Source organism: Furipterus horrens, unplaced genomic scaffold, assembly GCF_987537825.1.
Source record: "Furipterus horrens unplaced genomic scaffold, mFurHor1.1.pri manual_scaffold_17, whole genome shotgun sequence".
Lineage (NCBI taxonomy): Eukaryota > Metazoa > Chordata > Mammalia > Chiroptera > Furipteridae > Furipterus > Furipterus horrens.
Genome location: NW_028327187.1, coordinates 64,915,479 through 64,928,328, shown reverse-complemented (window position 1 = coordinate 64,928,328; position 12,850 = coordinate 64,915,479). Strand labels below are relative to the sequence as shown.

The 12,850-nt window shown below is 39.3% G+C and overlaps 1 protein-coding gene across 2 annotated transcripts in view; it reads left to right on the top strand.

The window, feature by feature from the left end:
* DIAPH2 (diaphanous related formin 2) overlaps positions 1 to 12,850 on the top strand; it is a 1,048,823-nt gene that overhangs the window by 503,237 nt on the left and 532,736 nt on the right. For both annotated transcript variants that reach the window (XM_090264504.1, XM_090264503.1), the window contains one exon: positions 4,965 to 5,066. In XM_090264504.1, the coding sequence (XP_090120630.1) occupies positions 4,965 to 5,066 (102 nt within the window). The remainder of the gene's footprint in view (positions 1 to 4,964; positions 5,067 to 12,850) is intronic.

Below are 12,850 nucleotides of genomic sequence, written 5' to 3'. Positions count from 1 at the left end.
GAAAAACTGTAATAGAACAATAATAAAAATAAATAATTTGAATTAAAAGTGAAAATTATCAGAAATGGAATTGTTTTTCTTAATATCCTTTTAGATTACTAATTGCTAGTGCATAGAAATGCAACTAACTGATTTCCGTGTGATGATTGTGTATCCTCAAATTTTGCTGAATAGATTTATTAGCAATAACAGTGTTTTTTGGTGGATTATTTAGTGTTTTCTACATACAAAATCATGCCACCTACAAACAGAGACAATATTTTTCTTCCTTTCCAATTTGGATGCCTTTTACTTCTTTTTCTTGCCTAATTGCTCTGATTAGAACTTCCAAGACTATGATGAATAGAAGTGATTAAAGTAAGGCATCCTTGCTTTGTTTCTAATCTTAGCAGATATGCTTTCAGTCATCACTATTGAGTATGATGTTAACTGAGTTCATCGTATATGAACTTTATCACCTCAAGAAGTTTCCTTTTATTCCTAGTGTAAAGCATATTTTTCTCAGATATGTGTGTTAGATTTTGTCAAATGCTTTTTATATAACAGTTGAAATGATCATGTATTACATTGATTAGTTTTTGTATCTTGAACTACCCATGCATTCTGGGGTAAATCCCACTTGGTTATGGTATATAATCCTTTTTGTATGCTGCTGAATTCAGTTTGCAAGTATGTTTTGAGAAATTTTAAATCTGTATTTGTAACTGAACAAACCATGGGGTCCTACCAGTTGTGCCAATCAGCAAAATCTCTAGAGGCAGAGTTCGGTGGAAAGGGAAAGGAATCTTTTATTTAAAGGCTATACAGTTTGAAATAATGGCAGATTTCTGCTTCAAAGCCCATTTCCTGAAGACTCCAAAATAAAATCACCCTGCCACTCTCTGCCAGCTCAGTTCAAGGCTGCGCCAGGAACCTCTTCTTCCACCCAAGAACCGTCCTTTAAGAGATGCAGGTGGCTTAGCTGTTTTCCAGTTACTGTCTGGCTTTAGGTATCTTTCACAGTTTGTGCTCCAGGCGTCTCACACACAGTGTGCTGCCCTCTTCCTGAAGCCACTAACCTCCAGTGTATCTGTGTGCCTGGCCAGGCCAGACCCATGCAGCACAGTTCCAGTCGCTGGCACCACCGTGACTTCCTATGCGGGGAAGGGGCACGCAGCTTGTTGCCTGGTCATGTGACTTACAGGACAGACTGGCCCAAGATTACTCTGCTCCTGCCCTATCATCCTAGTGCTTGCTGTGCTCCTGGCCAGGAAGGCCCATGCAGCACTCGAGAAGGGGCACCAGGAACATTCCCAGACCACTCAGTGTCCAGGCCTGCTGACCTAGGACCTCCAGCCCCCAACAGCCTGTAAAGAGGGGAGAACAATGAGAGCATTATTCCCATAGTCTACATTTTATATAGTCCAGCCCCAAGTCCTCTTGGTGGCAGAAGCATGTAGGAGGGTATTTCCCTCTGTCAGGCTGTGTTGCCCTGTTGCTGGGGCAACTGCTCAGGCACAGTCTTCAGCACTTCCCAACCCTTCCCCCATCTCCGGGAGTGGTGTAGCCTTTCTTGCTGCTCCTGGGGTCCCCATTCCCCTCTGCCCAGTGATCCTGGCAGACCCCTCCACCATTACATATTTATTAGGGGATATTGGCCTTGGCCTGTAGTTTTCTTGTGTCTTACAACAGCTTTGGTATTAGCTTAATAATGGCTTCAGAGAATCAGTAGGCAGTTTCCCCTCAATTTTTTTAGAAGAGTTTAAAATGGATTGGTGTTAATTTTTTTAAATGTTCGGTGGAATTATCCTGTGACTCCATGTAGCCCTGAACTTATCTTTATTATGAATTGTTTGATTAATGATTTAATCTCCTTACTTGTTACTCAAATTTTCAAATTTTTTTGGACTCAGTTTTGGTAGTTTTTGTGTTTCTAAGAATCTGTCCATTTTTCTCAATTGGCATTTGTTAGCATACAATTATTCCTAGTAGCCGCTTACCCTTTTTGTTTCTATAAAATCAGTAGTAATATCTCAACTTTCACTTCCAATTTTAGTTATTAGAGTCTTCTTTCTTTTTTTCCTTTGTCAGTCTAGCTAAAGATTTGTCAATTTTGGAATCAACTTTCAATTTTATTGATTTTTCCTTGTTGGTTTTCAGTTCTCTATTTTTTAAAAATCTCTGCTCCAATCTTTATTTCCCTCTTGTGCTGGCTTTAGGTTTAGTTTGTTCTTCTTCCAGTTCTTTGAGGTATATAGTTAGGTTATAGATTTTAGACATTTCTTTTTTAATGAAGGTGTTTATTGTTCTAATGTTTTCTCTTAGCACCTCTTTTGCTGCATTCTATAAGTTTGGCATCTTATGTTTTCACACTCATTCATCTCAAGATATTTTGTAATTTCCCTTGTGATTTCATTTGTTACCCATTGGTTGTCTCAAAAGTGTGTTGTTTCTGCATATTTGTGAATTTTCTACTATTCCTTCTGTTATTACTTTCTAGTTACTTCCATTGTGGTCACAAAAGATATTTTGTATATTACAGTATGCTAATATTTATTAGGACTTGTTTTGTGGCCTGACATTTGATCTGTCTTCAAGAATGTACCATGTGCACTTGAAAAAAAAAGTACATTCTGCTGTTCTGGGGTAGAGAGTTTTGTGTGTATCTGTTAGGTTTAATGGTTTATAGCAGCAGTCCCCAAACTTTTTGCCACCAGGGACTGGTTTTGTGAAAGACAATTTTCTATGGACCAGGGTAGGGGGATGGTTTTGGGATGATTCACACACATTATATTTATTGTGCACTTTATTTGTTGTTATTACATTTTAATATATAATGAAATGATTATAGAACTTACTACATGGGTTAGCATGTGTCCTTACCAAAACTGTGACTGAGACAAGTGTGCAGTGAGGGAAAGAGGTGTGGTTGGAAGTGGTAAATAAAATAATGGGTGGGCCACACATGGACTAAAACAAGTGTCAGAGTCTGACTTAAAGCCTGCTACCAGATGCAGTTTGTTACTTGCCACTCACTGACAGTTTTGATATGAGTCTGCAAGCAATTGATTTATTATAATCTCTGTGCAGTCAAACCTCTCTTCTAATGATAATCTGTATTTGCAGCTGTTCTGCAGTGCTAGCATCACCGCCTCAGCTCCACCTCAGATCACCAGGCATTAGATTCTCATAAGGAGTTTGCAGCCTAGATCCCTCGCATGCGCAGTTCACAGTGGGGTCCATGCTCCCATGAGAATCTATTGCTGCCTCTGCTGATCTGACAGGAGGCAGAAATCAGGCAGTCGATGGGGAGCGGCTGTAAATACAGAGGAAGCTTTGCTTGCTTGTCATTTAACTCCTGCTTTGGGTCCCTGTTCCTCACAGGCTACAGACTGGTATTGTTCCATGTCCCAGGGTCTGAGAACTCCTGTCCTAGAGGAACTTAGGAACTAACCTCAGTGGTGTTGTGGAATGGAGTATGGTATTTGTTTTGTGCATGTCATTCACTTACCAGAGAACAGCAGTGTCTTTCTTCATGAAACACCTTGTTATAAGTGTTCAGTCAGGTTCTAGAATTCTGAAATAATTTAATTACGTCACTCTTTCTAGCTCAGTGGTTGCCTTGCTGAAGGTCCTATCCCTGGAACTTCCTTCTCTGCCATTTTGTGTCTATCCCTATGTTCTTAATTCTTTGTTTCTTGCCTTCTTCCCTTTCATATGTCTTTTGAAATCCCACTTAAGTCCCCAAAAGGTTGGCTGCAGGCTAAAGTAATAATTAAGATCATACCAAAATGCGAGATAAACCAGGTTGGGAAGAATTAATCACTTTTGATTCTCTTATGTGTCAGACTTGAGCATACATCAGATTTCATCACTTTTGCTTGATTCTACATTGAAGTGAAATTCATTATGTATTTAAATACAGACATTGTAAATAATTGGAAGTAATTATTACAGGCTTAGTGTGCTTTATAAGATTAAAAATGATTTCATATTTTGCCAATATGAAGGATACAGTTGATACATATTATTAGTAGTAGTAGTACACATGAGTTAATTTCTTCACAATCTTTTTCTGTTTTCTATCCTGTCGGCAGCCGTCCGTCTCGAGAGACGATGGTGTAGCTTCTTAAGAGTCTATCTGCACCGCCGAGAATGGCTGTGCAGTCCGACTCGGGAGTGACACGGTATCTGTCTCCTCCCGTGTTGAATCGACATCTTGCGATGACGCTGGAGTGTCCTCTCCAGTGAAGCTGAAGCTACAGAGCCTGGGCAGGGTGATATGGAGGGTCTGCTGTTGCCCATGCAGCAGACACCCCCTCTCTTCGCAGCTGAAGGGTCCAAGGGAAAGACGGAGTCAATACAGCTTGGCTTCAGGTGCGCCGCAGGAGTTGCCGGTGTTGACTACAACGTCAAACCGCCTTAGGGACTCCGGCTCCGGATTTTCTGTCAGGGTTTACTCCCTTAGCCTTTCCCCTTTAGAGGTATGCCACAAGGCAGCGGAGGTTTTTTGGAGTCAGAGTTTTCCTTCTCTGATGTGCCCTGACTGGAAGATCGAACCAGCGACACTTAGCTCGCAGGCCGACGCTCAATCCACTGAGCCAAACCAGCCAGGGGCTCTGTTTTCTATATGGATTAACTAATTTTCATGACATAGAATGAAGCTTAAAAATTATTTTATATATTTAAGACCCAGGAGGTCAGTCTGTTTATTGCTGTGTGATGCCATTACTTGCAATATGATCCTTTTATTTAACTTTTATATATTGTAGTGCATAGTACCAAATATATTTATATATTTATTCACATTAAATTTTAGTTCATTTTTGGTTACATTTTTAGGAAGAAGCTGTGGAACCACTGGTACTATAGGATAACCACAATCAGAAATTTATCTACTCTCCTAACATCACTTTTAGAATTGTTAATACATGTTTAATAATGTTAAAAAGAAAATATTAAAGATTTATGTTTTAATTTTTTAGAACCTTGTTAAACATCTTCCTGAGCAGAAGGTACTCAATGAATTAGCGCAACTGAAGAATGAGTACGATGACCTTTGTGAGCCCGAACAATTTGGAGTTGTGGTACGTATCCAGCATGAAGGCCCCCAAACTCAGCTGGGAGGTAACCATATGAAAGAGTAAAAAGAAAGACATTTTTTCAATTGTTGATATTTGTTTTACTATATAGCTACATAATTTAATATATTATTAGCTGTCAGGTAAAAATCTCTTTGTTTATTATTATTTGTCAGGTATTGAAAATAAAGAAATTAATATTTATATATATATTTTTAAATTATTTATTTGTTTGTTTGTTTATTTATTTGTAGAGAGAGGGGAAAGGAGAAAGAGAGGGAGAGAAACATCACAGTGTGGTTGCCTCTCACTTGTGCCCCCAACTGGGAACCTGACGTGCAACCTAGTCATGTGTCCTGACTGGGAATCGAACCAGCGACACTTGGCTCGCAGGCTGACTCTCAATCCACTGAGCCACAGCAGCCAGGGGAATATTTATATCTTATACTTCAAAGTATCTCATGGAAACTCCTCCATACCAGCGCTGATATTTAATTATATGAATTTATGAAAAATAGTATATTATTGTACTGGATATTTTTTCTTCTATTTAGATTTTAATGCTAGAATTTAGCCTCCCAAATTTAGAATTATAAAAAGAGTACTCATTAGATAAATAGCAATATTCTAGACTTTTTGTGGTATAAATTGCTACAGAAAAAGCACAAGAACTTTCAGATGTCCTATAGAGTGTCATTAATTTATTCAAAGTTTTAAATATACTGTTTCAAGTGGTGGGAAAATATCATAAATACACATCATGCTTTAGTGTGGTAAAGTTATTATTAAAATATAGTATGTTTTCTTTTTTTAGTATATTTTATTATGTTGTTACAGTATCGCACTTTTTTCACCTTTGCTCCCCTCTGCCCAATACCCCACTTCCCTCCAGCATTCACAACCCCCTTAGTTTATGTGCATGGGTTGTGCATATTAGTTCTTTGGCTTCACCCTTTCCTATATTATTCTTAACTACCCCCTGTCTAATTTGTACAAATCAATTATGCTTCTTAATCCCTGCACCATTACCCCATTTTCCCCCTTTCCCTCTCCCAGCTGATAACTCCCCAAATGATCCCCATACCTATGATTCTGTTCCTGTTCTGGTTTGCTTAGTTGGATTTTGTTTTTATTTTTTAGATTCAGTTGTTGATAGTTGTGAGTTTGTTGTCATTTTAATGTTCATAATTTTGATCTTTTTCTTAAGTAAGTCCCTTTTACTTTTCATATAATAATAGTTTGGTGATGATAAGTTCCTTAAGCTTTACCTTGTCTGGGAAGCACTTTATCTGCCCTTCCATTCTAAATTATAGCTTTGCTGGTTAGAGTAATCTTGGTTATAAGTCCTTGCTTTTTCATCACCTTGAATACTTCTTGCCAGTCTCTTCTTGCCTGCAAAGTTTCTTTTGAGAAATCAGTTGAAAGTCTTATAGGCACCCCTTTGTTGGTAACTCTCTGCTTTTCTCTTGCTGCTTTTAAGATTCTCTCCTTTTCTTGAAACTTTGGCATTTTAATTATGATGTGTCCTGGTGTGGTCCTCTTTGGGTCTAGCTTGTTTGGGACTCTCTGTGCTTCCTGAATTTGTATGTCTATTTCCCTCACAAAATTTGGGAAGTTTTTCTTCATTATTTTTTCACATAAGCTTTCAATTTCTTGATCTTCCTCTTCTCCTTCTGACACCCCTATGATTTGGATGTTGGCACGTTTAAAGTTGTCCCAGAGGTTCCTAAGCCTCTCCTCATTTTTTTCAATTCTTATTTCCTCATTCTGTACTGGTGGACTGTTTTTTCTTCTTTATGTTCCAAATCATTGATTTGAACCTGTTTCCTTCCCTTCACCACTGGTTTTGTGTGGATTTTCCTTCATTTCATTTAGCATAGCTTTCACTTCTTTCCTTATCATTTGCCATATTTAAGGATATCTGTCAAGTCTGTGAGCATCTTTATTACCAGTGTTTTGAACTCTGCATCTGTTAGGTGGGGTATCTACTCATTGTTAGGTTGCCTATCTCTTTGTTGCTTATTTCTCCCACTGGAACCTTGAACTATTCCCCGTTTTGGGTCATACTTTTCTGTCTCCTCAATTTGACAGACTCCTGTGTTTGTTTGCCTCTGTGTCTTAGGTAGATCTGTTGTTCCTGTTACATTGTAAGGGGCGGAGCTTTGGAATTTGTGAGTGCAGGGTGACCCTTTTCACCATGTTGTGGCGCTGTATGTGGGGGAGGGGTCTGAGAGGGAACAATGCTGCTTGCTCAGCACTCGCCCCTTTCCAGGCACTTCTCCCACTTTCATATGGGACTGTCGCCTCTCTAGCTGTTGCCCTGTCTGTTGTTCCCAGAGTGGATGGGTCTTCAGACGTTCTAGGACCATGGGTGCTCTTTAAGCAAGCGGACTCTGCTGAGAAACTGGCAGTTTCTGCCTCTGCCTCTGCCCCAACCCTCACTGGCTTGCACAGTTAGAAGCAATGAGGCTTTATTTTCCCCGGTGCTGAAACTGTGAGCTGGGTGGTCTGGTCTGGTGCTGGGAGCTCTCCCCAGGTGTCCCTCCAGACTTTTTAAAACGTGTGACTGCTCTTTCCACTGGCCTGCTGCTGCTGCCACCACACCGGGTCCTCTCTGCCCCAGCTCTGCCCCTCCTTCCTGTCTGGATGAGTATTTCTTCTTTATATGTTTGTTTGTTGGACTTCCATGCAGCTCTATTTTCTGGAACTTCTGGTTGTCTCTAGTTTTGAGGTAGTTGTATTCCTACTAAGTTGTGGAGAGAGACGCAGCCTGTCTGTTTAGGCTCCGTCTTGTCCGGAAGTCCTTTATAATATGTTTTCTTATCTCCTCCATTTTAAGGGATACAAAAGATGACTGTGTATTAATTATGTATTCAAGAATATAGTTACATGTTTTAGGCAGTCCTCTATCCTGCTATTCAAAAAATTGCCACAAAAAATGGTGGCAAAGAGAGCATGATGATTTCTTTAATTTCTTAGAGAAAGATCTATTTTTGACTTAGGTATTCAATAAAAGTTTGTTGGTTGTGGGAATTAATAGTTCTAGTACAGCTGCCAGCTTTACCTTGGCTCCCTGACTATTTTCTGTCTGCCTACTAACACTTAAAATTACCATCAGACCTAATAGTCAACACAGTGTCTCCTTCATCCAAAATATTTTATAACATTTTTAATAGTAATATATTTGAATTGATTTGATTTGATACTTTGCAACTTAAAAAGCCTATTTAAAGTGCAATTATGATAGATGGGACAGAGAATGTTCCTTTTGAACATGTGCATTAACTGCCTGCCCATATTTAAAGTTCATTAATTCTCAGATATAGCATTGCATATACTGATCTAAGATGATTCTTTCAAATTCTTGGAAAGTGAATCAGGACTGTATGTTTGGGATGAGATAGAGCATGGAAATGAACATAAGGAAGATATTTCTCATTTTTTACTTAGATAAACTAATCTGAAATGGCAATATGTTATTTATTAAATAGCAGCACTTTAGTGCAATATTAATTAATAAAATTTTCTAGACCAACATTCTCACTTAAAACCTGAGCTGCTTGAATTCATATTATAATTGAAGCTAGACTATACACCATCTGAGAATTCAGCTGTGTAGGTACAGTACATAATTTCTCTCAAGCCATTTTTTTCTAAATGTAGTTTATCTTGGGAGATGTATTAGTTTGTCAGGCAGGTCCTTCAAGAGGAATATCCTTGGTACCACATTGTGGAAATGAAGTTTGGGGATGTAAAAAGCAATATACCTTCTGAGCTTAAGACAAAATAGAAAACGGAAGAGATTTCTTGTTTATGCACGTAACCATAAGTAATTCTGGGGCTGTGTACATTCAGTCACCTGGACCTCTTATTTACTCTTCCCATGCTTTACATGCCTGGAGAGGGAAATGTCAAGGACATTACAGACTAGATTTTGCTATTTGGATTTTCTAAGGCAGTATCAATCAGTATTTACCACATAAATTTAGATAATCTTACATAGTCCAAAGAGATATTTTAAATAATGATATGCCTTAGTCTTTTAAGCATGTATGCTTTACAGTGCTTGGGATATATCTTATATACAATAGACAACTGATAAATGTTTATTGAATTAAATTGTAGGGCAGTTATTAAACCCACGTGTGATCCTGAGATTAAAAATAGCATATTTTAGAAAAAGTTCTCTGTCTTCACTCTTTAATATATTATTTTTTAGATAATTAATTAATTAATTAATTAACAATAAAAAGTAACAATTTCTCCCTCTCAGACTTAAGACGCTTTTGAATCTTATAAAGGACAATGGGTGAAGGTCTCGAGCTCCTCTAGCTGCTTCAAGCTAGACATGGTCGTCATCCTACCTACCCTTGGGTCCAGAAATCCCTAATTAGAGTGGGGGTGTGGAGGGGAGGGTGGTCTTCCCACATGGGGAAGGATCTTGCAGACTCCAGGTCAGTTGGCTGTCCCCGGACAATGGCGTGCTTAATTTAACAGACTGGCAACAGATTTGGCAACAGGATTAAAAGACATCGTTCAATCCATAAACACTAGATGACAAAAGACAGGTATTAATTTTCAATGTCCCACATTAGGGGAAAAAGGGGCTTCTTTGGAGGAAGGTGTGCCAGGCACATCTCACCTGTCCAAAAGCCTTTTGCCCATTATACTTAGTTTGGGATGAGGGAAATAGTTTAGGTTTTCCCCCTCTCAGACCTCTGAGCTCTTTCTGTCCAAGCCATTAGGATAGAAAAGAGAAGCCAGTTTTAAAGTGAAGCCCACAGACAACTCCATTCTTCACCAACCCTTGGCTGGCAGCTTTTAACATTATATCTTGAAGAAACTAGAGGATCATTTATGCTCAAATATAATGGTAGTTGAAGGCGTGTTTCTTAGCAGTGTAAAAAGAAATATAATATAAATAACCTTAGCTGTGGACAGGCGGCTCAGTTGGTTGCATTGTCGTCCTGTACACCAAAAGGTTGCAGGTTTGATCCCTAGGTTGTGGGTTTAATCCCCATTTGGAGTGTATATGGGAGGTGACTGATGTCTTTCTGTCTGTTTCTCTCTCTCTTCCCCCCACTCCTCCATTCCTCCCTTCCTCTCTTTCCCTCTCTCTCTCTCTCTCTCTAAAATCAATAAACATATCTTCAGGTGAGGATTTAATTTTTTTTAAATATTTTTTTGAAATAACCTAAAAGGTGAATGACATGTGACTGAAGGAGTGACATGAATTCATGTGTGAATTTTTATACCTGTGACTCTTTTCTTTCTCTCTGGATTCTTTTGGAAGTTTAGCAGTAGGACAACATTCATCTCTATAGGTGGTGAAGTGTGTACAATTCAAATTATATATAAACAAAACTGTGTCTAACTCTTTTCGGTAAATGACCCACTTGTAGCTATTCTCACTAAATCTATCAGTGCACATATTTTTAAAAAATATAATGCAGACTAGATAAAGAAATGATAGCTGCTTGATGTGATGTAATAGACAAGTACCTCTTAGACCAAATAAATCTCCTACATAATACAACACCATGGTCAGCATCCCTCAGCACTTCAGGGAATGACTTATAAAGCAAAGGATGCCAGTGAACTAAAATGCTGCGATGGACCACAACTAAAAACAAACATATATTTCAGTCAAGTTTTTCTTTTGTTTACTTTATATCACTTAGGTGCACTCAAATGCCTTCATGAGGCATGAGCCTTTTAATAATTGAATCTGTGTCTTGGGATATTAATTAGTGCTTTCTGTTGTTTCTAAGCTTAGTTATCCAAGCTGTTTCATTAGACACAACCAAATTCTCTAATGGAGATTCAACTGTTCCCTACCAGTGTACCCTGGTCTGTTAATAAAAAGGCAAACTTATGATTGTACCAAATTATGTTAGTATGATCAATATGTGCTTATTTGTTGCTCTTATTAAGACATGTACCTAAAATAGCTTCAGCTCCTCCATAGGGTCTTGATTTTTCCAGTGTATTCAATAAATAATGAGCACTGTTCTTCACCAAGACCTGGAAATACACATTCCTTACTTGTAGATGAGAGACTGACTTTCCTTCAGTTTTGTGAGAACAATCAGGGATCGTGTTTCCTTCTTCTTGAAATTTCTGTGGATGACTAGAGAGGGTAATAACAAAAATTGCTATTGTTTTAGAGTGTTTACATTGATTGTGTCAGCTACTATGACAGGGGTGTTCACATAGTATGTCATTTAAGTCTTACTGCAACTTGCATGGATGATTTAAGGAATATATTTTACTGATGAGGAAGTAAAGTCTTAGACATATAAGATAACTTGTACTAGGTTGTCCAACTCAAAATGACAGCACGGTGGTTCAAGTCCAGTAATAGTAATGCAAATAGTAACTCAAAAGTTCCTATTTCTCCAACTACTTTTTACATAAGGGTCTGGAGAATTCATAAAATTGTTCCTCTCTCTGGGGATTAGAAAATTTTTTCCTCAAAAATATCTTTCCAAGCAGTTATATGGGGCTCTGAATTTGGGCAAATATTTGGCCTGGGTAGCATTGTTGGGTTGACTCACATGGTAGCAAATTGCCTTTCATAGGTTATTGTCCTCCTATCCCATATCAGCCTACTATGATCCCTCTTCACACTAAACATCCTCTTCCTGACTTCCAGCCAAGATGGAGGCGTAGACAGAAACGCTGTGTCTCCCACCACAACTAAGAAGGAATACAACTACCTTAAAGATAGAAACAATCAGAAGTTCCAGAAAATCAAACTGCATGGAAGTTCAGCAAACAAAGATATAAAGGAGAAATACTCATCCAGACAGATAGGTGGGGCGGAGCTGAGGCGGGGAGGATGCAGTTTTGTGGCAGCAGCAGTGGTGGCAGTGGCAGGCAGGCAGAAATCGCAGTCACATGTTTTAAAAAGTCCAGGGGGACACCTCGGGAGCATTCCCAGCTCCTCACCAGACTGTGCAACTCATGGTCCCAGCATGGGGGAAAATCAAGCCTTATTGCTTCTGACTGTGCAGACCAGTAGGGGCTGGGGTGGAGGCAGAAACTGCTGGTCTCAGCAGAGTCCACTTGTTTAAAGGGCCCCCACGGTCCTAGAATGTCCGCAGATCCACCCACTCTGGGAATCACAGCCAGGGCAGCAGCTAGAGAGGCACCAGTACAGTGTGGAAGTGGGAGAGGTGCCTGGAAAAGGGGCAAGTTCTGGGCATGTGGCATTGTTCCCTCTCAGACCCCTTCCCCACATACAGCGCCACAACGTGGTGAAACAGGTCCCCCTGTACTGATGAATCCCTAAGGCTCCACCCCTTACAATGTAAGAGGAACGACAGCTCTACCTGGAATGTGGAGGCAAACAAAACAGGAGTCTGTCAGAATGAGGGGACAGAGAAGTATGGCCCAAAAGGGGGAATGGATCAAGATTCCAGTGGGAGAACTAAGCGATGAGCAGATAGCCAACCTAACAGATGAAGAGATAGCCAACCTAACAGATGCAGAATTCAGAATACTGGTGATAAATATGCTCACAGGCTTGACAGATATGCTTGAGTACAGCAAACACATAAGAGAAGAAGTGAAGGCTATGCTAAGTGAAATGAAGGAAAAGCCACACAAAACCATTGGTGAAGAGAAGGAAACTGGTGTTCAACTAAGGGATTTGGAACATAAGGAAGAAAAAATAAAAAACAGTCAACCAGTGCAGAATGAGGAAGGAAGAATTTTAAAAAAGGAGGAAAACTTCTCAAATTTTGCAAAGGAGATGGACATACAGGTCCGGCAAGCATGGAGAGTCC